General features: G+C 46.2%; 1 protein-coding gene across 6 annotated transcripts in view; it reads left to right on the top strand.

Annotated features, from left to right (window-relative positions):
- HIVEP1 (HIVEP zinc finger 1) overlaps positions 1 to 25,690 on the top strand; it is a 124,188-nt gene that overhangs the window by 69,912 nt on the left and 28,586 nt on the right. For all 6 annotated transcript variants that reach the window (XM_061995114.1, XM_061995115.1, XM_061995117.1 and 3 more), the window contains exon 4: positions 16,498 to 22,448. In XM_061995114.1, the coding sequence (XP_061851098.1) occupies positions 16,498 to 22,448 (5,951 nt within the window). The remainder of the gene's footprint in view (positions 1 to 16,497; positions 22,449 to 25,690) is intronic.

Genomic DNA, 25,690 nt, shown 5'->3' on the forward strand with positions numbered 1-25,690 from the left:
GTGGTGCAGCAACTGGAGCGAGCGTGGCTGCGATCACCAGCAAAGATCAATCAGATGAGCCAGTGAGTAGGCAATGTGGGCCAGGATAGATTTGGAGATCTCTGCAGCCTTGAGGGCTCCTATGTCTAGGTGCAGCAACTGGGGAGACTGGGATCCAGGGATGGCTACTGGGCAGACATGAGTTTCTGAGCCCCGCTGTTGGAGGGTTCCACCTTGAACACGTAGATGCATTCCCATGAATGGACCTCTGTCCTCCTGGGCCAGATCAGGGAGCAGGATGGGGTTGTTAGTGTTGGTGTGAGTGCTCAGAGTGTCTGCTGGGATCTGTATGTCCAGCCATACACATGTATCTGTATGTATGTATGTGGTGTGTATGTGTACTCTGTGTGCATGTCTCTGTTGGGAGAGACATTTCCAGCCTTGCTAGTGGTTGGACCTTGGGGCATGAAGCAGCAGTGGCCTCACTTCTCTTGGGCTGCTGGATGTGGCATGAGATATTTTCCTCTAACAGAGCTCTGTGTTGGTGCTCGATCTAGTTCTGGGTAGACATTCACCTTTTGTGGTGGCAAGCTGTCCTTCTGGCCCGTGGCACATCTATGAACAGTGTTGTACATTGCTGATGCTCAGTCCAGGAGTCAAAGTTCATTACCTTTTGGAACAATGAACTTCAAAACTTTTTGAAGACTAGAGAAGAAGCACCCAAGCAGATCTCTGCAGAGTCCATCTGGCCCAGCATTTGGCCTCCAAGGGAGGCAATAGGAGATACTGTTTAAAGATAGTACATAAGCCTGGCTACTTTCTTTAGTCCATCCTCCTCATGCAGCCCACAGACATTGGATTAGGGTTGTCTGCTTTGTCCCTTTAGTATCCAGGTATTATGGAGCTGTTATGTATGAACCCCTTTGATTAAATGCTGCCTGTGTCCAGCTTCCCCTGGCACCAAACTGCAGAAGTTTACTGTTTTTCCTCCTCAGTTTCCAATTTTTCTTCAATTTTCAACAGGTTGTCCCTAGATTTGAGCACTGTGTGATGTGTTAAACAGCAGTTCTGCTTCTGCAATCATCCACTGCCTGTGTGATTTTATACATCATGTCCATGTCTTGCTCAGCTTTCTCTTCTCCAACCTCATGACTGGTTTAATTTGTCAAGGGAAGGTTTGGTACAGTCTCCTACGGGCACCAGGACTGTGATGTTGCTCTGTGTATTTATAAAAGGTGGAAAAGATAATAATTGCAATCCTTCCAACATTTACAGAGGCTTTTCAACAAACTAGACCTTCTACTAAATGCTTTTGATGTACTTTTGTTTAGTGGATCGTAGGTAAGTGATACTGTCATCCAAACATAAGAAACCTGGTGTGTAATGTATACCTGTCTGCTCTTGCTGCTGTTGGTCTTGCAGAAGTAATGTTGCTTTGAAGTCTTTTTTGTGCTGGACGTGCTCAAGCTAAAGATGAGCTAACCTCTGCTTTCAGGTGTTCTCACATGTGGCCCAGTAATACCTTTGCACGAGGGAAGAGATTTTCTCTAGTGTGAACTTAACTCTGTGCTCTGAGCAGGATGGAGTCGCACAGATTGATGTGTTGGGAGCACACAGCTTTCAGCATCTCAGAATCAGAGATCACTGCCTGATTTTTGGCTTCTAACTGAAATTCACATTGGAAAATACTGAAAATCTCTCTTTTGAACTAAACAAGTAAACAGAAATGTGCACATATTCACATAAGTTATTTTCAATCACCATCCAGCGTGTGCAGGTTCATGTCAAGTTAAATATTTTTCATCTTTGTTCGTTTATTTTGACTTTTCAGCTCATCTGGATCGCTGCAGATTTGTTTATTTCCCATCTGAAATGAATAGGGAATGTAATTTTGCAGCATTTATCCTTAGTTAAGTACTGCTCTGCCAGCTGCAGGGCCATCAGTGGCACAGCTTATTTGCAGGGGGCAGTTTTTTATCAGCTTAATCATGCTGGGTTTCTGCTGACTGGCATTGTGCACTCACCTCTCATAACTTCATACATGTGTGGGATTTCAGTTGAGTTTAATTGACTACAAAAACATACTTATTTAACACCTCATTTTGCCATTAGCTGTAGCAATCCAATTAAGTGCAAATTGGAACAGAACTCTATAAAGCACAGAGGAGACAGTAAATGAGGTTTGTGGACTTTGCAACTTTATACTAAATAACCAACTTTTGCTTTTTTTTTTGGAGTGGTAGTGCACAAAACACATTCAGATTATGGCTATCCAAACAGCCTGCCAGTTGAGGCCAGACACGTGTGAGATGCCATCCTCACCTTCCCACTCAGTGATTATGCGAGGTGGATAATTCTTGTGTTGTTTCATTTTCTTTCAACTTTGAATTGTCAGGAGAAGCTGTGCTTCTCTTTAGCTTTGCTGTCTCCCAAGGCTGTTTTACACCCTGAGTGCGCCCCTGCTTCAGGGTTGAATTTCATCCTCTGACACACATACAGGGCTCTGTTAGTGTGACAGGGAAGGTCTTGCACCCAGCAAGTGCTACATGTGATGTCCTTTAAAACCAGGAAGGAACAGTGAGCTTGTACTACAGAAACTTTCTCCTTGAGAAGGCAGTGAAAGCTTTCTATGATGTGAGACCCAGTGGACATTGTGGGCTGGAAAGCAGTCAGACAAATCCAACTGTTTTGTCTTTGATCTACTGCTGGCCATCCTCCTAAGAAAGCCATCCCAAGAAAGTCTCTCTGTCTTCTCCCTTCCAGACTGGTAAAGTCAAGTCCTCTCAGATCCTTACGATTACCACAGAGGCTTCTGATTTGGTCATCCTCAGAACCAGTTCAGCCACTGAAGGCCAATATGAAGCGCTGTAAGCATTTGTTTTCTTCTTTATCCATTGCAGCAGTTCTCTTCCTGTCGCAGCAGTCTGAATCCTGAGCCAACCAACACTGCCATTGCATTCTTCTTAGGGCTGGTGGAACTAACTTGGTTATCTCTGCCCTTGGCACCAGCGATGCTAAGACTGCCACCTTAGATCTCTGTCTCTGCATCTGAAAGGGTTCAGGGAACTAAAGCTGGTGACAAACTCCAGCACACCAAGATTTGCTATAAGATGGATGGCAGATCTCCAAAAGAAGCATCTCATGGCATGATGTATACTCTGCATTGCCCCAGTGATCCTGGGGTCCTCCAGCTATTAGTACTGTTCTGGAATCACTGTATCATTTCAGAGAACTGCTTCTTGCCATATCACCACCAAAAGGATCAATGATAAATAGCTAGATCAATTGCAAGATGGATTTCCTCATTCTGTGGCAAATACTGTGTCCTCAGAGTATGAAGTGGTCTGTGGCAGTCTACACACTTGTGTGTATTCCTCAGTGTCACTGCACTTTAGACTTAGACTGTTGTGATTGTCAGGTGTGAATTTAAGCTACTCGTGCCTGTGGCTGGAGGTGCTGCATGTGGAATTTGAAGACAAAGGTATTTATTCAGCAATGTCCTCAGTTTCAGATCCTCAGCACAGCTGTTGGCTTCTTGGTCTGTGAAGATGGGTTTCTAAGTTGCTGTCACTTCCTCCAGAAGCCCAAGCAGTTGCAAGAGGTCTGTCTCGATGACAGAGATGTTTTCCAGAGGTACTGGAAGACTGTCCCTGACACAGTATCAGAATTTTACTCAGATCAGTTTTCTTTCCAAGGTCTTTTGCTTCAGTATTAGTAGTGCCCTCTTCGTTTACATCCAAGGATACAGAAACATTGCTTGCAGGTCCAAGAGTTTTGTGTCACTTGATCACTGGTTGTTTAAATGGCAGCAGGCTCTGTCAGTATATACTCAGAAACCACCAAGATAGAGCCATTCAAAGCCCTGGTTTGAACTCCAGCAAGGTCCAAGATACTTCTGGGGTGCTGTTTAAAAACACCTTTATTTCTAACCTTTGTCATGAGATACCTGAATCCTCCATCAGCACTTGCAATGGGGTGCTGATCTGCCTCTGAAACCTTAAGGCTGAGCCAGCATTTGGTATAACGGCTCTATAGCCACTGTTTGCACAAAGGACTGCAAGACTCTTCCTTGCTTAGGTCTACAGATAGCTGTGTGGACCCACCCATCATGTGAATTTGAGCTAGCATAGAAGGAAAGAATAAAGAGAGGAGAGATTACTATCCAGCAGCAAATTTCCTCCAAGATGCGCAATCCACATGCACATATGTTCCCCTCCTACACTTGCAGTCTCTTCAAAGTAGTCTGTTGGCATGGAGGAGAGGCAACTGAAATTAAATGCCCTTTACCTTGTTTGCCCATCTGCTGGATTCTTTTAAATGGAATATATTTTTTCTAGTAAATTGAATGGCACTGAGATTTAGGTGAGGGAGTTTGTCGTTATAAATGGAAGCACGAGACTTTGGTTGAGAAGTGTATGTTCTGCTGCAGATTGATTCATGGTAGACTTATTTTGTATCTTCAGAGTCCTTACAAACCCATCCTGCCTTACCATCCCTCTTGTTAAACGAATGGAACTTATTGGCAAAATGATAGATGGAGTTGTGGATACATTCTTTGACATTTCTTTCCCCAGAGCTAGGTGTTGAACATCTTTTTCGGTGATCTGGATGAGGAGCACAAGTGCACAGTAATTTTGGCAGCACTGGGGTGGATGAGAACATTGATCTGCTTGAGAGCAGGAAGGTTCTTAAGAGAGCCCTGGCCAGGCTGGAGCCATGGGCTGAGGCCTGTGGGATGAGGCTGAACAATGCCAAGTGCCCAGTCCTGCACTTGGGCTACAACAACCCCCTCTGCTGGGGCAGAGAAGCTGAGAAGCTGCTGAATTTTGAGGCTCTGGGGTGTGTTGGTTGATAGAAGCTGAACATGAGCCAGCAGCATGCCCAGGTGGGCAAAACAGCCAAGGGCATCCTGGCTTGTGTCAGAAACAGTGTGGCCAGCGGGAGCAGGGCAGGGATAGTCCCTCTGTAATCAGCACTGGTGAGGCTGCACCTCAAGTGCTGTGTTCAGTTTTGGGCCTCTCACTGCAAGGTAGATATTGAGGTGCTGGAGCATGTCCAGAGATGGGCACTGGAGCTGGGGAAGGGTCTGAAGAGGAGCAGCTGAAGGAGCTGGAGATGTTTAGTGTGGAGGAAAGGAGGCTGGGAGGAGACATGAGTGCTCTCAGCAGCTCCCTGACATGAGGCTGTATCGAGGTGGGGGTCGGTCTGTTCTTCCAAGCTACAAGTGTCAGGACAAGAGCAAATGGCCTCAAGTTGCACCAGGAGAGTTTAGATTGAAGATTAGGAGACACTTCTTCACTGAAAGGTTGTTAGACACTGGCACAGGCTGCCCAGGGAAATGCTAGACTCCCCATCCCTGGAGATCTCCAAAAGCCGTGTAGCTGAGGTGCTGAGGGATGTGGTTTAGTGGTGACCGTGGCAGCGCTGGGTTTCCATGGGGCTCAGTGATCTTAGAGCCCCTTGAGTTGGAAAAGATCTTCATGATTCTGTGAAATACACCAGCATTCTCCCTAGATAAAGCATTGCATACATCTTAAAGACTGATGCCTTCTGTATGTTGTTGTGTCCTAGATGACAGATGACTCTCAGTGGCCTGCCATTAGACCTCAATGCAGCAGTCTGGTGTCTTCCCTCATCTCCCCTGCCCATGGGCACTCCCCATCCCACTGCTGCCACCGCACCTCTCCTTCCCAAAAAGCTGGTGGGACCTGCGTGCCAGCACTGTACCCTGCTCCCTACGTCATCACCTGTGCTCACTGCTGGGTTCTTTCCTTTATGGGAAATAGGAGTTGAATGAGAAGGGGAGAGGTGAAACTAAAACCTGAAAATGCGATGCTAAACGGTTTCAGCAGGTTGATTTAGTGGCTCTGAGTGACTTCATCCTCCACAGATGTTTCCCTTAGCTTTTTTCTTCCTGTAGGTTTGCAAGCACGTGATCTTTCTGGATTCTTTGCTGCTGTGCTACTCATGTGCTATCATTAGTCCAAACCATTTTCTCTCCATTTTGTGTTTGTAGGAAACATTACCTTACTTTTTGGGGCAAAACATGTCACTAAGATCCAAAGTTTCATTTGATTCTTTTCATCTTTCTGTCCTTATCTTCAGCAGCCACATGGGCTGGAAACACGGTCACGCTAAATGGGACTATATCATCTTCAAAGTTGCGAGTTACAGTAGTGTCCTGTTTGCTCCTTAACGCTGGTGAGAGGATTAGTTTGCCTTTTTATTTGCCTGTTGACATAAACCAGAGCTACCTACCTTTTACCCTGCAACAGCTCAAACCTACAAGCTAGCGGTGATGCTTCACGCAAGTCGCTTGTGCGTTTTCCTGATGTCGGATTTCATACAGCGGTTGTACCTGCGTTAAAATATGTCAGTACACCTGTCTCAGAGGTAATTTATTCCAATTGTTCTGTGTACATCCAACTATAAGGCTCGAAGTCAAGACTGAATTATCTTCCTAAAATATTTACAGCAGCTCAGACAGCTGCCATTGGCTTAATACAGGGACTGTTCGTGTCTGTAGCTCTTCTTGTAGATCTCACTGAAGTGCCACCTGTTCTTAAAACCTCTGGTGTTTTCACATTGAGGGAATATTGCCTGCTGCTAATAACAATCATGGTGACTTGAAGGGCCCCTTCTGTCTTTCAGGCACATTCAATGCAGGGTTTTGTGCCCATGAAGGACAATGAGAAGACTCTCCCGACTTCTGTGGGAGCAGGAATAGTTTCTGGTGTCATTTAACCTCATTTTTCATTGCTTTTCCTCTTCAAGACTCAATTCAAAACTCCTTCTATTACCAGTGGGGTCAAAGTGATAAAAATGGAGATATTTAATTGTTCTTTGCTTTGAGAAGCAATGTGAGAATATGGGCTTAACCCAGGGAAGTTTCCTGGCTCCTGTAAACCTCCTGGCTGGTGAGTCAAAAGTCTGTATCTGTTATTTCTGGTTTAATTTTCTTTAGTTAGTACATTGAGTTTAAACTACTAGCAGCTGAAATCTGCTCAGTGAATCCACTGCTGGTGCTAGACACAGCAAGAGCTGGTATTGTTTTGACAGGCAGACAAACAGATTTACAGTTTCCAATTGAACATTTCATCCTTTGGAGTTATGATGAGAACTTGGTTAAAACATTAATGGGATGTTAAAGTAATAGTATTTAGACTTTTTCCTGACAAGTAGAGCAAGGTTTTTGAGTGACAGTTCAGCAGAAAAGACATGCAAGTATTGTTTGGAAAGGGGCATTGTACAAATCAACACTATCAGTGTTGAAAAAGCACCTTCCTGGTAGTAAATGGAAAGCGGCAATTCCACATCCCAGTGCGGCACATCAAGTCAGCGGTGGTGCTTTCAGATGCAGGAAAGCTTTGAGCTCAACCCTGCTTTATTGAATAGAAAGATTTCTTGCAAGCTTCTAACATTTGAGGCCACAATAAGCTCGTTTTTGTGGTGGGAGGCTGCTGAGCTGACTAACTGTGAGAGGCATACCTACGCACGTGTAGTAAATGCAGGAGGTTGCTAATTTGAGCTGATGTGAGCTGGGAGCAAGCCAGTGGTGGAAACACAGGAATTTGTACTTGTTATCTTCCTTGTAGCCTGCCTTGTACAGGAGTAGTGAGTGGGGTTCTTTTCATGCTTTCTGCATACTCCTTTAGCTCAGGGAGTTGTCGGTTTCCTTTGGTCTCCTTCTGAAGGGAAAATGTGATGTCTAAAAGGAGGGTGAGTTGGGTAGAGCTAGGTACAGTGTACCACTCTCTGGGAGCTGTATGCTTATAGGCTGACCTGGCTGGAGTCTTTCACAGGCATTGCCTAAAAAGGTGCATGTGGGAGAGTGTGAAAAGAGACTGTGCACGTCTATGGAAGAGCGCAGGTGAGACTGGGGAAGGGAATGAGCTCCAAGTAGCTCAGAGGCCTTGGCACTGAGAACCTCTCACCCATGCTAAAGCAAATCTACCCTGAGGGAAGTCACCTTCCCACCCCACCTCTAGCATGGATTTCCATCAGACCAACTTCTCCTGCTTTTGTCATGTTCACACACCATTTAGCCCTAGAAGAAAGACCTGGTGTGTAAGACTTTTCCTACTGACTTTGCCAGAGCTCCTGTTCCCTTCTCTGTTTTTAAGTTCCAGGGTTGTTAGATGTGATCTCCTGCCTGCTCTTCCTTTCTCTTCAGTTGCTACAGGCAGTATGGAAATGGCTCCATTGGATCCCAGCCTTTCAAATGGAGGATTATGGTAAAGAAATGCAGAGAATATGACTAAGGAGCTTGTCCTGTTTGATCATTATTAAGTGCAAAGATAGTTCAGTTAACTTGTTGCCCTAATTTCTGTGTTTTTCCCCTCAGACTCACATTGAGGTGTTTTGGGTACATCCAGTATCTGATGTGACCAGACAGCAGTTGCTCTTTGCTGATGACCCTTGTTGCTGTTACATGAGCCACTCTATAATTCTGTTCTAATGGCCTTTCTTCTTCTGTGTGTTAGGAACAGAAGTTGTTCCAACGACTTATTAACCAAATCCTAATTTTTTCAGTAACAGCTGATAATCCTTCCATTGCAGAGAGATAATTTAGTCATCAAACTGTTGACAACATTGCCTGACGTTTGAGGAAGACTTCCAGATGTCCCTGAGGTATTTTAGTTAATTGCTGGCAACGTACTTTCTCTAGCTGGTTATATTTAAACAGCTTTGTTCTTACACGGATAACTAAGTGCAACTGGTTTCTGATTAGGCTTTGCCTGGGAGCTTGCTGATTTGCCTTTGGGGAGGCATCCTGACTGTTTTCAAGTCTTTGGAGTGCCTAGAGAGGAAGAATTTCTCAGGCTGGGACTGTTAACTGTGCTAACTGTTGTCTCTCCACCTGCTTCTTCTAGTCAACATGCTTTATCTTAACGGCACTGAAGTGATAATTGCTTTCCTCAGTTTACTATTAAAGCTTCTGTGTAGATGAGGAATATAGAGTTGTTAAATGACTGTAATGCAGACCCAGTACACAAACTCCACAGGGCTACTTAGTAATTGTTTTTTAAGCATGTTTAAAATACTGTAGTGTATGTCCTTGCTGAATGTTGATATGTTGGCATTCTGTGTGAGTACTCTGGCATTAGCCATAGGCTGTGTGATTGGTGTTTGCTGTTCCTGTGTTGCCTTTGCTCTGTCTTTCAATGAAGTGCTCAAGCCCTGTGAAACTTCACAGTGGCTCAGGCTTGGGTGCTTTCTTAACAGTGGGAAACATTGGTCAGTATCAAGTGTCATGTCTCATTTAATGTGCTTCATGCTGAGCAGGAAATCAACTCTTTTTGAGTGGGAAAAAATCCCCCTTTCACTTTGGTCAGAGATGTTCAGATGTGCTGAGATGTTTCGTTTGATTCTTGTTCACATGAGGACGTTGGCATTTCTCAGCTGAGGCTCTAGTGTTACCTCAGAGGTCAAATCACATAGAATCACAGAATCTTCCTCATCCAGCACTCTGTTTATGGCTAAAAATCTGCTGGTTGTTACTTTCTTCAATCAAACCAGAAAGCTAAATGCACTAAATGAAACCAGCTCTTACAGAAAGGATCTTTCTTGGTCTTGTTAGCAGAGGGTGGTGAGTCTTTACAGCCCCTCAGAAGTCTCAGCATCGAGGTTGTTTTGATGTGAGTAGCCATGACTTGGAAAAAAAAAGTCCTCAGAAAGAAAGATGCCCCAGACTGCAACTTGTCATTTACTCTTTACCTATCCCAAGGCCAAATGAGTTGGCAGGCTCTCTCTGGGATGAAAGTCTATCACAGGGCAGCTTCCTGATAAGTCCAAGCTGTGTGCCTCGGGGTGAAGGTGTCTCACCTTCTGCTAAAAGGTAATTATCCAATTTATAAACCTAATCTGCTCTGCCCTTGCCAGTGATGCCACTGTATTTCATCTGCTGCCTGAGGAGTAGCCCAGAGTGCACCTTTGTGGCTGCTTCTTGAAGAAGAACCTTTTATGTTTTGAATTAATGAGCAGATTATTTCCTTATCTCTTTACCTTAACTTGGGTCAGTCCAGAAAGTTATCCTGCCCTTAAACACTCGTGAGAGAAGTGCTGAGATGTGGGGTCTGAGGAGCCTCCTGCTCACCCCCACAGCAGCTCTCTTCTCTCTCCTGTGAGTTTGAAATACAGGCAGGTCTGTTATTTCAGGGAAGCGTTACCCAAAGGCAAGAAATACTTCTTCCTTTTCCCTGGTGTTACCTTCAAAGTGTCAGTTAATAGAGAAGTAGTGGAAAGACTAGATTTTGCGGTTTAAACTTTGCCATTTGTCCTAAACATTATTAAATGGCATTTGCCTGTTCTTACCTATTGATTGCTTTGGGTAGCCAGCAACATGGGCGTGTGTTGGAAGAGGTGATAACATATAAAGTAGCCCTAGATAGAAAGCAACGCCAGTCACGTCTGTTTTGATGCTAAAGCATCCCCTGGAACAAACTGAGCATTTTTAGATTGAGCATTGTTGTTGTGGAGGTACCTGTTTATTTTGCCATCAGTGAGGCGACGTGCACGCAGAATTTACTGAGTTGTCCTGGGATGTTACGAGAGATCAGCATTTAATTCAGAAACTTGCTTTGCAGTGGAGGTGCTGGGTGTGATTTCTTGGTGTGTATATCAATATGCAGTTGCTTCTGATAGGTGAACTTGAGGTGCACTGATTTTATAGGCTTAGCAGGGTGTGATGGGAGAAGGCATCAACGTTTAATTTGCACTTGCCAAAATGTGTGCTGCCATTTAAATTAATGGCTCTACTCAAACCGAGTGCTGGTACCACACATTAACATAGCTGCACCTTTCCTGGAGCTGGTGTCAACCAAAACAGCAAAAGTCCTGCTAATAACAAGAAATTATGCTAATAAAATAGTCATTCCAGTACAAAAACTTGGTGTGACATGACCCTTAAGAGAGGACTGGGGAAGCTCTCTTTTGCTGACAGCCAGTGTGATACCTGGGTCATGTTATAGACCCCAGAGCTTGGTGTTGTCTGTTAAACATACCAAGAAAAACAATCATGTGTGTACAGGCAGTAGGAAACCATCAAACCATACTAACCTCATCCATGCCTCATAGGACGGTCCAGTGGTTGCTGTATCAGCAAATAGTGATAAGGACCAACATTGGCATAGATAAACACTTGCTTCGGTCTCTATCAAAACTGCTTTAGCCTTTGCATGTCAAAGCTCTGCCCTCCTTGGTTTTAATTAATTAATATCAAATTGTGCTTTACACAAGTGGATTTTAAGGATCCACTCTGTATGTATTTGAACTGGTGTCCTCAGCAATAAAAGCTCTTAAGGATAGATGAAAGGACAGAGTTTCTCAAGTATCCCTGCTAAACTTGGAGTGCCTCAAGTTCTTTGACTTCCCTGCTGACCTCTGAGTGAGGAGGGATTGAGCACCCTGTGACCATCTCAAGCAGTCTGAAGTAAGTTAGACACCTGAAGTCAGACTGTTAAAACAGTTGGCAACTGACTCAAAAGTCTTCTCTGTGCTTAAGCTGAAGCACAGCACTTGGGTTAGCCTGATTTACAGCTTGCTGTTGACTGTGAGCCGTTTGTGTTGTGATTCTGTCCTTCTTACTTTTAATCCTTTGCAAAAACTCTAACTTTAGGAAGAAATATGTAGCCCTGTGCTTAATGTACAGGAGACAGTCTGAAGCTGAAGAGGTAATCTGATATAAAATAGAAGTTTAATTATGCCCTGCTGCATTTAGGGTGAGTTCTGGGGGCCTTTTTACTTGATTCAGGGGTGCTTTTCCTAGTTTCAGTGAAATCAAAGTTAAGTAGGTATCAGATGTCAAGAATAAGAAGACTTTGAATATCTAAAGACTCTTTGGTTTTGGAAGCTTGGTTTTAATCAGAATAAGATCCTTAGTAATGGTGTCTCTTTTGGAAACCCTTCCATCTTTGGATCCCTACCGTTGTGAGGTGTCAGAGGGAACTTTTAGCTCTGTGTTTAAAACGTCCATTAGTGTTTGTACACTTTCAGGAGAGGCTTGATCATACTTGCAGTGCCCTAGAAGCCAAAGTACAGGTTTGGGAGCTAAAGTTTAGGCACTTGGGTTTGAAAATATGGTTTCTGTAGGTAAACTTAGAGAGATATTTCTTTTTTCAGTGAGGATAAGAGATGAAAATGGTGCTGTTTGTTAGGCTGTAGGGTCAGGCAGTGGTTGCTTGCTCCTCGTTTCACAGGGCAGGGCCAAGGGAGAAGGCAGCTCACTGCCTTGCTTCGATTGCCTCTTTAACTCTCTTCCCTTTTATAAGTGCAAGCACGTAGCTCTATTAGAAGGGAGAGAAAGAGTGGGTGTTGTAATAACACGTAGGCTTTGAGACAAGCAGTTCTGGAAGTTACTTAAACAAAACCATTGAGATCATTTTGTCAAGACACTGTCTAGTTCGCTAGCAAGTGCTTTGGAAGGAAAAAATCAGCTCGCTTCTACCTCTCCTTTATTTGCTGCATGAGTTACCCTGTTAGATTGCTATCGACACCATCACACTTGCGTTCCTTTGCTCAATTTCCTGCGCACAGAGCAAAGTGCGGCAGAGAAATTGTTGGTGAGCAAAGTCACGTTTCGAAACCTCACTTTTTCGTGTCGTGTTTCGAGTGCAGAAACCATACCGAAGCTGAAGAATTACATGGAGAATCTTGATAGCAAAGCAGAACAAAGCCAACGAGGCAAAGAGTGAATGAGATGCTCAGGTGTCCGTGGGATGTGCGAAGCTGAGCACAATGGCATTGTTACCCCTTCCCTTGAGCTGGGTAATTTCATCCTGTTTGGTGCAATACAGCTTATGAAAAAGATGCTTTTTAGACATCTGATTGAGGTGACAGCACTTCTCAGCAGCACTTCACCACCTGAGAGCAGGGGGAATTGCCACCAAGCCCTGAGAAGGGCTTTGTGATGGCAGAGAGAGGTGAGCAGAGCATGGAGGAAGGGCGAGGAAGAAAAGCAGATCAGCTTAAATCAGTTTTATTCTTTCCCCCCATATTAGGATATTTTCACATTCTCCTTATTCAGTATCAGTTTGGTGATGTGAGTACCTGACCCTGGCAAGTTAGCATGCCGCTGAAAGTTTGTGCCTCTGGAAGACAGAGGAGTGGTTGGAGTTCTGGGACCAACACTGCCAGTTTAGTTGTTGCCTCTGGAAATACTGATGCAGTTGGTCTTTGTGCAAGCACGTCGCTGTAGGTGAGCAAACACGTGATGGAGTATCCTCAGCATAAACTGGGAATAGAAAAAGAAGACTTACACAGAAGGAGGGAAGGAAGGGCTAAAAATAAGTGAAACAAAGTTGTCGGGGTTTCCTTTTATCCCCCATATGCTCTAGAAGAGTGGATGTTCGCAAACACGAGGTGAATACTGCCATTAATAATGAGGATTTCTAAATCATCCAGGAGTGGGGCACAGGACTTAAACTACTGCTAAGCCTTGTAAAGGTGTTGTCGAGAAAGCACACGTTTCAGGATTTCATAGGTGAGTGCACTGAGGCAAACCTGCAACTCCATCTCTGCAGGGTCAGAAATACAAATAAGAAACCAGTTCTCGCGGCTTCTGGAGGCTGGAATTGTCTTTGCTGTAGAAGCAGCGCAATTAGTGGTCGTGAAGACTAAACAAAATGACTATTTCTGTAGGTAGTGCAAGGCTTAACTTGCCTTTGTTCATTCTTTTCTGTTTCCTTTTCACTTTCCTGAGCAATTTTTGTGGTTTGGCACGTGCTGAATAACAACAGTTAAAAGTAAAGCAGTAAACAGATGATGGAAAATTCTGATCTTGTGTTCCTGACTAGTTCATCTTTTTAAGTACTTGATCAGAGATGTAATTTTACTCTCTTTAGGGCTTTCAGAAGCCACATCACACTTTTCAGCTGTGTTTCCAGTTCCCTGGCATGGTGCGGGTTGACTACGCTTCTTCCTCTGCACTGTAGGATTATAACCCAGGACTAGTAGCTATTCAATGTTCTGAGGCATCAGGAAGCAACAGTATAAAACATTGTAGGGATTTTTTTTTTTGTCTGCTTGGGTATTTGCAATTCCTGGCACTCTTACCTTGCTGGCTGTGTGGAATCTGCCCAGCCCTTGCCATAGCACTCGAGTGCAAACATGGGCAGTAGGACGGGTGCAGAGGCGTGATTGTGACAGCATAAAAGCTGCAGTGTGTGCCTAAAAGGAACCCAATTACTTATGCTCAATTAACGTGGTCGTGTTGCAGAGAGATCACCAAAGCATGGCTAAAAGCACTCTTTTATATGATTACCTTGTTATTTTCTCTTTGATTTGTGTAAAATTGGGTTTTGTTGTTGCTGAAGAAAAAGCAGTTGCAGCAGACTACGACGTCTAAAGAAATGACCATTAATAACATTGATGATAACTTATTAGTGTAAGCTTCATTGTGAAGCAATGGCAGGTACAAAGCCTCATGGTGAAAGGCTGCTTGGCTTTGACTGTGTTAAATCCAGTATAATATGATTAGGTTTTGATGATAAAGCAGTAAGTGTAAAGTTCATTTAAAGGCTAAGTGAACAGTTACTGCAGTAATCTCTGGATGCACAAGAGGAGCATAAAATCCCTATAACTGGGACTCAGAGCCAATGGTTCTGGCTGGGGCTTTGGGCATGTCCTTCATGGGACTGCTGAATGTGACAAAACAGACTCTTCACAGTTAAACTTCCTCTAGTAGGGCTGAGAGAGGAGTAGGTCGGGTCCTGCAGAACTTCCTTTGTGTGATGTGCAGCTGTTTTTATCTTTCAGTTTGCAAGGAAATGTCCTGAATATCCATTTGCCCTACATCAATACGTGTGTACATGGAGTTGGCATTGAGCTGGAAGCAGGATTTTGAACTTGCAAGTAGCAGGCACTAGCATACATCCCAGCTGGGTTATGCTCTGGCTTGGAGAAGACATAACACCTTCTTGCCTTTCTTTTCCTGCTGTCACTTTGCATTCTCTTCTGCTAGACAAGCTTTAGGCATTGCCTGGATTTTGTTTATACAGAGCAAGAATTTCACCCTGGAGCCAGCAGTGTGGGCAAGAAGGCCAATGGCATCCTGGCTTGGATCAAAAATAGTGTGTCTGGCAGGATCAAGGCAGTGATTGTCCCCCTGTGCTGGGACCTGGTGAGGCCACAGCTTGAGTGCTGTGTTCAGTGATGAGCCCCTCACTCACTGCCAGAGGGACACTGAGGGGCTGCAGCGTGAACAGAGCTGGGGAAGGGGCTGGAGCACAAGTCTGATGGGGAGCAGCTGAGGGAACTGGGGACATTGAGCCTGGAGAAGAGGAGGCTGAGGGGAGACCTTCTCGCTCTTGGCAACTCCCTGACAGGAGGTTGCAGCCAGGGACTGGCGAGGGGATCAGTCTCTTCTCTCAAGTAAACACTGGCTAGACAAAAGGAAACAGCCTCAAGTTGCTTCAGGGGAGGTTTAGATGGGAGATAAGTTAAAACTTCTTCACTGAAAAGGGTTATCAGACACTATCCCAGGCTGCCCAGGGAAGTGGGGGAGTCCCTATCCCTGGAGGTATTTAAAAGGGATGTAGCTGAGGTGCTGAGGGCCACGGTCTGGTGGTGGGCTTGGCAGTATTAGCTTAGTGGTTGGATTCAATGATCTTAAAGATCTTTCCCCCACTGGAACGATTCTATGATCAGGTATCTACAAAAATAACAAACCTGTAATATAGACTGAAATTCAGTCCATGTGTGTTTTTTTGTCACAGAGGAAGTTGCACTCTGTACAAATGTAAGCACTTGCTGCGAAGTTATTCTGCTGAATAGTGCCCCAGTTCATTTGCTCTTCACAATGCCCCTGAAATTCTGCACGCATACCTGCTTGAAACCAGCAACAAGTGTAGCAGGCAATGAAGGGCTTCAAACTTAGTTTATTTTGTTTCATGATGCACAAACAGAATGTCATTTGTGTGTGACTGATTTTATTCATCCACAGGAGCTGCTCATCTGAGATGCTATTGAAGTTCAGTAACTGGAGCTCTGAAATACAGTATTTGACAGATGGTGTGGGTGGTTGTGCCATTTCCATGATAAATCTACTTACAAATATAACCATGAAGGAAGTTGTCTTCGTTCCTTGACTACAGCAACATATAGATAGAAAAACCTGGCACGTAAATGGATTTGTGTCTTGGTTCTTCGTTTTCCTGCTGTAAGGATTTGAATTTTTAAACGAGTGCAAGAGAGAGGTTCCTTTTTACTTTATCTGAAGAGGAGTTGCTATAAATGCTAAAATATTCCTTCAGTAGCCTTTCTTCCCTTGCATTTCCTTTGAAGCTTTTCCTATAGTGAGTTACTTTTGTGATGTCTGACAGAAACATTGCTCTTTTTTAGATGAAAACGGATCAGATCTCCGCTAAGATACATTTGTAGTTAACAAACGATTGGAGGCCGGAGAGATGGACAGTCCCATTGCCCCAGGGCTTGCTGTTGAGACTGAGGGATGGATGAAACGATATAAATGAAAATTATCCAGTTTGAATATTCTCTTTAATTCTCTTTATGTTTTCACAGAAATCACCGATGCTGGCACTAGAGGAACCCAAGACACAATCAAAGGTGTGAAAAGAAAAAAGATTGTGACCGAAAACCACCTGAAAAAAATACCAAAATCGCCTTTGAGAAGCCCTGCTGAAGCCAAGGTTAAGCAAAATGTGGACCCTTCACCCCTAAAAGCTCTTCCAGATGCCTCTGAACACAGCACGGCACAGGATCACACACCCGTGCAGAACGGAAATCAGTGTACCAGCCAAAACGGGGGAGTGCCCAGCAGCGAGATCCGTGCCGAAACGGCCCCATCGGAGACATCAATGCAGACAAAACTTTCCTTGACGCATCAGTCCTTGAACTTAGGTACACAGGCGGTGGAGGAGACTGCTGCAAAGGACCTGAACTCACCAGAGAAGTCTCTCTCCAACTCCTCGTCCAGTAAAACAAAGACTGACAGTAATGAATGTATTACCTTTGCTGATTGCGGTACGTCGTCACCGTGCACACGTACTGCCTTCGATGTCTTACTAAAAGCTATGGAGCCTGAACTGAACACCTTAGCACAAGAGTGCCCCACTTACGGGATGCAGATAGAGAAACTGAGACCAAATAAAACTGTAAGCACCTCTTCTAGTCTCACGTCCAACACCATGAGCGTCCAAAACCAGGCAGCTTTGTCGCAGCAGGACTTTGCAGCCGGGCCTCGCTATTACCCTTGCACGTTAAACAACGTGCACGTAGCAGCAGCCGCCAAGACTGGACAAGCACAAGGCCCGTCGCTTTCTCATTCACAGGATCTTCCTACCAAAACCAGTCAACAAAGTCAGCAGGTTGTGATGTGCCCGAGTTTCACTAGGTCGCTGGTGCAGCAGCAGCAGCAGCAGCAGGGTCAAGAAAACCCCAAGCTGCAGCAGTTATACAGCATAGCAGTGACGTCGTCCGTCGTTCACACCTCACCTTCCACCGTGTCTCAGGTTTTTCCTCAAAACCAGTTAGTAGCCAGTTCGTCCTCACCCCAGTCGATTAGCACATCGAGCTCCACACACTTGTCTATAGGTCCCATGTACAATTCAGCCCAGATAGCCTCGGTTGTAAACCACGGTGTAGAACAAATATGCAGCCTGCTGAAAGACCAGAAGCCTAAAAAGCTGGGGAAGTACGTGTGTGAGTATTGCAATCGGGCCTGTGCCAAGCCCAGCGTTCTCCAAAAGCACATCCGATCCCATACCGGAGAGCGACCGTATCCATGCGTCACGTGTGGGTTTTCCTTTAAAACCAAAAGCAATCTGTACAAGCACAAAAAATCTCACGCCCACGCCATCAAACTCGGGCTCGTCCTACAACCGGATTCGAGCGGCCTCTTCTTATCCCCCGACTCGGACAAAGCACTTAGCATTCATTCAGACGTGGAAGAGAGCGGGGAGAGTGAAGATGAAGGCACTGCTGATGAAAGGCAAGACGAGCAGGAACCGGAACCCGGACAAATAGTGAAAGTCATTTCGAGTGCAGAAACGTTGAGGAAAGGAAGCCCCGTCCCATCAAGCAACCCAGACTGTATAGCAGGCGACTCTTCGCTGCACGATACGGAACCTCAAGTAAGGGCGGCTTTACCAAAAGTAGTGGTTCATCCCGTAAATGTTTCTCCCTTAAGGGCTGATAGCCCCAAAGTGACAGAACCAGCCCCCGAGCTTGCTGCAGCACAGAGGAAAGGAGACCTCAAAGTGACGGCTCTTCAGTCAAATTTAACCCACGCGGCCCCATTCAAGGAGAACGACGCCAAGCAACATCAGAAAGGAGAAACGGGCCCAGCAGAGGAGCAGGTGGCGTCCGCTGTAGGAGCGGTTCACGCTCAGCTCCAGAGACAGCAGGCGACCGATGGTTCCCAAGAGCAGCAAGGAAAATGTCTCCTGAGCCCCAGAAGTTTGGGGAGCACTGATTCTGGTTACTTCTCTCGTTCCGAAAGTGCCGACCAAACGATGAGCCCGCCGGCTCCTCTCGTCAGAGGATTGTTGACCTCCGAGAAAGATGCAAACAAAACCCTGCCCTGTGTGCCACGAGCAAGCGGCGTGGTGGCGTCAGTGGTGCAAACGGTTTGTGCCGAAAAGAATCTGATGCTCTCTGGCCAAATGCGACCTCCCATGGCAACAAAAACTCTGGAGGAGCGGATCTCAAAGTTGATTTCTGATAACGAAGCGGTGGTGGATGACAAACAGTTAGATAGCGTGAAACCAAGGAGAACGTCGCTTTCGAGGAGAGGAAGCATAGATTCACCCAAATCCTACATATTCAAGGATTCCTTCCAGTTTGATTTAAAGCCTATGGGAAGAAGAACCAGCTCAAGCTCTGATATACCAAAGTCTCCTTTCACACCCACCGAGAAATCGAAGCAAGTTTTTCTTCTGTCTGTACCGTCCCTCGACTGTTTACCTATAACACGAAGCAATTCCATGCCTACCACCAGCTACTCAGCAGTACCTCCCAACGTCATACCTCCCTCTCACCCCCTCCGAGGAAGTCAGTCGTTTGACGATAAAATCGGCTCTTTGTACGACGATGTGTTTGTGTCGGGACCTGCTGCTCCCCTGAGCCAAGGCGGGCACCCTCGGCCCCTCGTCAGACAGGCAGCCATAGAAGATTCTTCTACCGGCGAAAGCCAAGTCCTCGGGCCGGTGCGATCTGTGGAGGAAACCTACCTGGGGTGTAATTTATCAAATGAGTCATTATTGCAAAGGAGCAAGTCCCTGGCACAGGGATCAAACGTAGAGAAAACAAAGAAGTCCCCTCAGGTGAGAGGGACGATGTTTGAGTGTGAAACCTGCAGAAACAGATACAGGAAACTGGAAAACTTCGAAAACCACAAGAAGTTTTATTGTTCCGAGTTGCACGGACCTAAAACAAAAGCAGCAACCCGGGAGCCCGAGCATAAAAGCGTTCCAAACAGTACCCAGCCTCAAATTCTGCACTACAGAGTCACGACCTCGACCGGCGTCTGGGAGCAGACACCCCAGATAAGGAAGAGAAGGAAAATGAAAAGCGTCGGCGACGACGATGACCCACAGCAAAATGATACGGGCATAGCTGCAAAGAACACGGAAAGCCAAAGCAAAGCAGCAAATTCCTCCGGGCTGTCGAAACACGGTGTCACAACGGTGCTGGGATCGCAACAGCCAGGCAACCTGCTACTTCAGAGTCCCCAAATTCAGCTTGTGGCTCGAGGCACGGATCAGCCTGCCGAGCCAAAGATGGCTCCGCTCGTCGAGAAGCAGGCGGGTTCAACCGTGCAAGAAAAGGTGGAGCTGAAAAGGCAAGGGACTGGCATTTCAGTTATCCAGCACACCAATTCACTGAGCAGAAACAGCTCGTTTGAGAAATCCGAGTCGTTCGAAAGAGCATCGCCAGTTTCTTCTCAAGAGCCCAACAAGGTCGCCAAGCACCGCTCCTTGAATACGGTCGTGATCCAAGAAGACAGGCACCCTCGTCTGAATACGCCCCAGCATCATCAACCCTTGTCCTTAGAAGCACCTAGAGGGGAGGTTAAGGGAAGCCAAATCGTTTCCACCGAGAGAAGCGCTCCGCTTCAGCCCTCGCGGCTCATCCGCCAGCACAACATCCAGGTTCCCGAAATACTGGTCACGGAAGAACCAGACAGGGACCAGGAAAACCAATGCAGCGACCAGGAGAAGACAGAAAGGTTTAACTGGCCGCAGCGCAGCGAGACGCTGTCGAAACTGCCAACGGAAAAGCTCCCACCCAAGAAGAAAAGGATTCGCTTGGCCGAGATGGAGCATTCGTCCGCCGAATCCAGCCTCGACTCCACGCTTTCCAGGAGCCTCAGCCGCGAGAGCAGTTTGTCTCACGCCTCCAGTTTCTCGGCTTCCCTCGATAAAGATGATACTTTGAAGGCCGAGAACCCGTCCAAAGCGGAGGCTGTCAGTAAGCCCTCGGAATTCCTCATGATTCCCGCCGGCTCGCACGCGCTGGCCGTGCCCGGGCCTCACTACCGGGAAATGAGACGCGCCGCCTCGGAGCAGATCAGCTGCACGCAGCCCTCCATGGAGGTCGTGGACTACAGGAGTAAGTCCTTCGATTGTGGAAGCATGTCTCCGTCCAAAGCTGCCCCCCTCCTGGAGACAGCCGCTCCCAAAGGGTCCTCTGCAAATGGAGTGACTGGACACGTGCCTCTGCTAGAGAGGAGGAGGGGGCCGTTCGTAAGACAAATATCGTTAAATATCGCTCCAGAAAGCCCTCAGCCTCAAGTCAAAGCAACTTCCTCGTTTCAGGCAGCCCACGTTCCGGACGTGCCCGCGGCGCCGTTGCACAGGCTGCAGCCCTCGGGCAAACCTTCGGTGGAGTTTCCTTCGAGTACTCAGCATTCCCAGACGCACTCCAGGCCTCACGCGGCGGTTCAGAACTGTACTCCTGTTAGCCTGGCTTCGGCTCAGCAGCCTCTAGATCACGCACTGAACCATCAAGGACAGGGATCCTCGACTCGCCAGCCTGCCCAGCCGTCTGCTAAAACATCAGCCCAAGGGGAGCAGGTGAGCACGTACTCCCTCTCTTGTCACGCCGATGACAAAAAGGATTGCTTCGCTCCAAAGTACCAACTTCAAGTGAAAACGTTGTATATAGGTCAGCCCTACTCTTCCAAATTGCTAAAAAACACCTTAGCAACTCAGACTGTTCCAAGTCAAGCTGGGGCGGAGCAGAATGCAGCCTCCTTTGAACTGCAGGCTAAACTGTCTGACGTGTCTAACCCGTACTCCGTGCCTCCTCTAAAGCAGATCGTCCCGAACAACTGCAGCAGCCAGATACCTCAGCTTCCCCCCTTTGTGGTTCCCGTCCGTATCCACAGCAGCGTGCCGTCCTACGGCTTTGCAACCGTCACAGCCCTCCCCCACATCTTGGTCACCCAGGAGCAGGGGAATCGGTCCGTTTGCAAAACCAGCGTCGCGACGGTGCCAACGCTCGAAGGCAAAACGCAGGTGCCAAAATCTCACAAAGATCACCAGAGGACTTTGCCAAACTCGTTTGAATTTGAAAATTCCCAGCTGGAATTGAGAAATTCACCTCTGTCAAGCTCTTTGAATATCATTCAGAAAGTGCCAGTTAGCGGGCTCTTCCCTCAACCAGAAGCTACGGCTTCAAGCAAGCGAATGCTTTCCCCAGCCAACAGCTTAGACATTGCCATGGAAAAACAGCAAAAACGTGTTAAAGATGAGAGTGGGGCTGCCTGTGTGATGGATAACAGGCCATTGCATTCCCTGAACCTTAGATCTAATGACCCTACCGGTAAGCAAAAGAAACCGGTTTTGGTAAGACAGGTTTGCACCACGGAGCCTCTTGAAAATCACCTCTTAGATCCCGATGGTGTTGTGCAGCACGAGAAGAGCAGCAAAGCTGGTGCTTCGGACCTGCTGGTGTCTGATCGTCCTGCAGCTGACACCGGGGTTTCAGAGACCCCCAAGGAGTCACCAGAATCTGAAGACCTTAAGTCTTCGGCGTCACCGGTGTTTGTAGTTAGGAAACCATCCGAATTGTCGCCGGTGAACAATCAGAGTTCTCTTCTCAAGGCTGGCAGCGGCAGTCAAGAGAGGAGGTCCCCAGGGAACGAGAGCAAGAACATCAACAGCCAGGGCCAGGCAAGGCCTGTAACTACGTTGGCTGCGATGAACGCAGGAGAAATGCAGAGGTTGTCCTTCCCAAGCCTCAAGACCACAACGAGCTTTACCTGGTGTTACCTCCTGAAGAGAAAACCGTTGCACCTGCTGCAAAACGACCAGAAAATCTCAGCCTATTCCACCTGGACCGTTAGCCCCAACAATCCCAATCCGCTTGGTCTGTCGACAAAGGTGGCTCTCTCCCTCCTCAACTCCAAACAAAAAGTGGAAAAGCCCCTGTACACTCAAGCAAGAACTACTCATCCCAGGTCCGATGTGTTGGTCTACTCAAGCAAGTGGAAGAACAGCTTAACCAAGGTATTTGAGCTATACTTGATGTGTACTGATGATTTGCAGAGATCATGCTTGTTCATCTCTTGGGGAATGTAATATGCCTGACACAGAGTGTATGTGCCTATTTATTTTAGTTACACTGCATCAAACTGCTGAAAAGATCTTAAGTAATTCCATTAAGAAACTCATTCATAAGGATTTATCACTTCTCATGGAAATTAGCTCCTGTGTGAAGTGTTTTATCCTGGCAGGAACGCGTGTGGCTAGTTTCTAAATGCAAAGGGTAGAACAAAAATAGGTGGGGTAGAGATCTATTTTCTGAACTCTTTTAACTTAAAGCAGGCTAATTTAAGATCATAATTGCGTACTTTAAAAGTCAGATGGTGCTTTCTGTTATAAAAGAGTGCTCAGCCTGAGCAGGTGTCCATGGATACGCCATCAAAACTTTTTTCACCGTCGCTGATGGTTTTAACTCGGAGAGCAGCAGTGTAGCATTTCCCTTTCTCCCACCCAGGTTCATCAGTGGTGCGAAATAATGACAAAAATAGCGGAGCTGAAAACAAAATTACAGCTGCCATAAAACCCCTGACAGCTTCTTGGATGGATGTGGCTCCAAAGATGACGTGGAGGATACTGTGGGCGATGTTTGCGACCCACATGAAACACCACGTCATTCAGTGCAGTCCAAGTCCGTGGCAGGGCAAAGGAGTCACTTGTTATTTCCTGAGCTGTCTCCAGGCTGCACATGTGTGGTGGGGATTCCACTCACTGGACAGTTTCGTTATGAGCAGGCCTGAAGCTGCTGGTTTGGGCTGGGTTTTAGCGTTCCTTCATGGAATCTCAGATTGAGGGGGTTGGAAGGGACCTGCAGAGCTCATCCAGCTCAACCCCCTGCTAAAGCAGGTTCCCCTCAATCAGGGGCACAGGAACGTGTCCAGGCAGGTTTGGAAACCTCCCAAGAAGGAGCCTCCACATGCTCCCTGGGCAGCCAGGGTCAGGGCTCCCTCACCTCAGCACCATAGGAGTTTGTGTTCCAGCTTTTGTTCATTACCCCTTGTCCTGTCACTGGGCACTGCAGAAAGAAAAAAAGCCACCTCATTCTCTAGGTATCCACCTTTTAAATACTTGTGTTAATGAGATTCCCCCCTCAGTCTTCCCCAGACTAAACAGCCCCAGGTCCTGCAGCCTTTCCTCATGATAAAGATGCTCCAGTGATGCTCCTTAGTGATGGAACCACCTCTGCGAATGGGTAGAGGTGGCTTTCTGCCCTGTAGTGTGGCAAGAAGGGTTTTGTCTATTTAATGGAGCTAGTAGTTATTTTTATTGTCCCTTCTAGTGAAGCAGTCAAGCTTTCTGATGTGTACAACCTGATTCTGTGCTCTGCTCTCCTCTTTGCTGTGTCTGCCACGTGTTTGATGCCAAACTGCTCTTCAGAGCTGACAAAAACAGGACGTTAACCACGGACCTCCCTTTCTCCAGAGTCCTTCAGAGAAACCTTTTTCTAGAGGGTGGTTAAAAGCACTCATAACTTGCAGTCTGCCATCAGCAAAAGTTCTCAGGTGTTGGGCTGGGAATTGGGATCTGTAGAGGAGACCGACCACAGCCTTGGGAAGAGATGTGGATGTCCATGGCTGTTGGAACAGCAGAGACTGTTGCTGTCAGAGGTTATCCTGGAAGGTATTTGTGTTTGCTAAACATTTTGCTGAAATGCAAAGTCACCAGTGGGGAAAAAAGAGCAATAGGGTGAGAAACTCTGTGTAAGAGGAAGAAATAGTTTCAGAATTACAGAAGGAGTCGAGAAGATACACCAAAACTCCTCAGGCCTAAAAGAGCGATAGAGTTAAACCCGGTCCTCCTGAAATCACTGTGAGCCTTTGCTGACATTTATAGTGGAGGTCGAAACACATGCAGGCTGCTGAGGTTGTGTTAGTGCTGTAACCGAGTTGGTTAGTTATTGGAGACAATTAGTTCTAATTAGTTAGAACCAACCAATTAGTTGGTTCCATATTAGCATGCCAGCTATGTTTAAACTTAGCGTGACCTTTTTCCCCCTTCTCCCTCGCACACTTCACGAGATGTGGCACTTCAATAGTGCCATTTTGGGGGGAAAAGAATCTGTGATGTAGCTTTTTTGTTGAGTGATTCTAAGGCAAGTCTCACATCAGTTATGCCATTGACTCATGTTTGTTTTTAAAGAGCAGTGTATCAGGAGGAATTGTGTGATAACAAAGCTGCTGCGTGCCTCTTGAAGATCAAATTTTGTCTACAAACAAGTTCTGTTTGGAATACAAATAATGGATAATAATATTGTTGAAAAATATTTTGACAGCACCCTTTTAAACACTCCAGGAGTACTTAAATGCTGTAATAGGCAGCTGTCAGGTACATTTACAGTGCTTCTACCACAAAAGAACCGCAGTTACTAATCTTTCTTCAGTCTTTCTTGACGTGTTGAATGAAGCACGGGAGCACGGTGAAAATGAAGGGTTCTTGAGCTCTGCTTGTGGCTGATTTACAGCCTATGCTCAGAGCCATTAAGAAGAAAGAAAGTGCAGCAAGAAAGCACCAATTAAAGTTTAATTGGCATCTCAGATTATATGAGCAAGGTATAAGGTGACAGAAATGAAAAATCTCAAAGAGTTGATAGGTACTGGGACCTAACACCTCCAGAGTTTGTGTGCTGTCCTTTCTAATGACTCAGGCAGCAGGATTTCAGCTGCTTTTCAAGATGATAAAGATGGTTTTAAACTGGAAGAGGCTACATTTAAATAAGATAGTGGGAAGTTCTTCCCTGTGAAGGCGATGAGGTGCTGGCATGGATTGCCCAGAGAGGCTGTGGCTGCCCCATCCCTGGCAGTGTCCAAGGGCAGGTTGGATGGAGCAGGTTGGATGGGGCTTGGAGTAACCTGGTCTAACAACCAGGAATGAGAGGATCTTTAAGGTCTCTTCCAACCCAAACCATTCCATGGTTCTATGATGCTGTTACAGTATGCATTTGTATTCCCAGTCTCCAACTAGACTGTGTGGTGGAACAGCCGCTGCCAGCTTGGAAACATCCTCACAGAAGCCACGTTTGAAGAAAGGGAAAACTGAAATTCCTGACTCAGTTTAGGCTCAGTAATTCTACTGGGGGTTTTTTTTCTGTTTGAATCTGAGGATGGAAAACATTGGAGGTCCTTTTGGAAATTAATATTCCATTGAGAGAGGAAAAAAAACCTCAAACAAAACCCCACAACAAAGCCAAGTCCCGAGTTCCTCCAGCAACC

The sequence above is a fragment of the Colius striatus genome, chromosome 4 (genome assembly GCF_028858725.1).
Source record: "Colius striatus isolate bColStr4 chromosome 4, bColStr4.1.hap1, whole genome shotgun sequence".
Classification (NCBI taxonomy): Eukaryota; Metazoa; Chordata; class Aves; order Coliiformes; family Coliidae; genus Colius; species Colius striatus.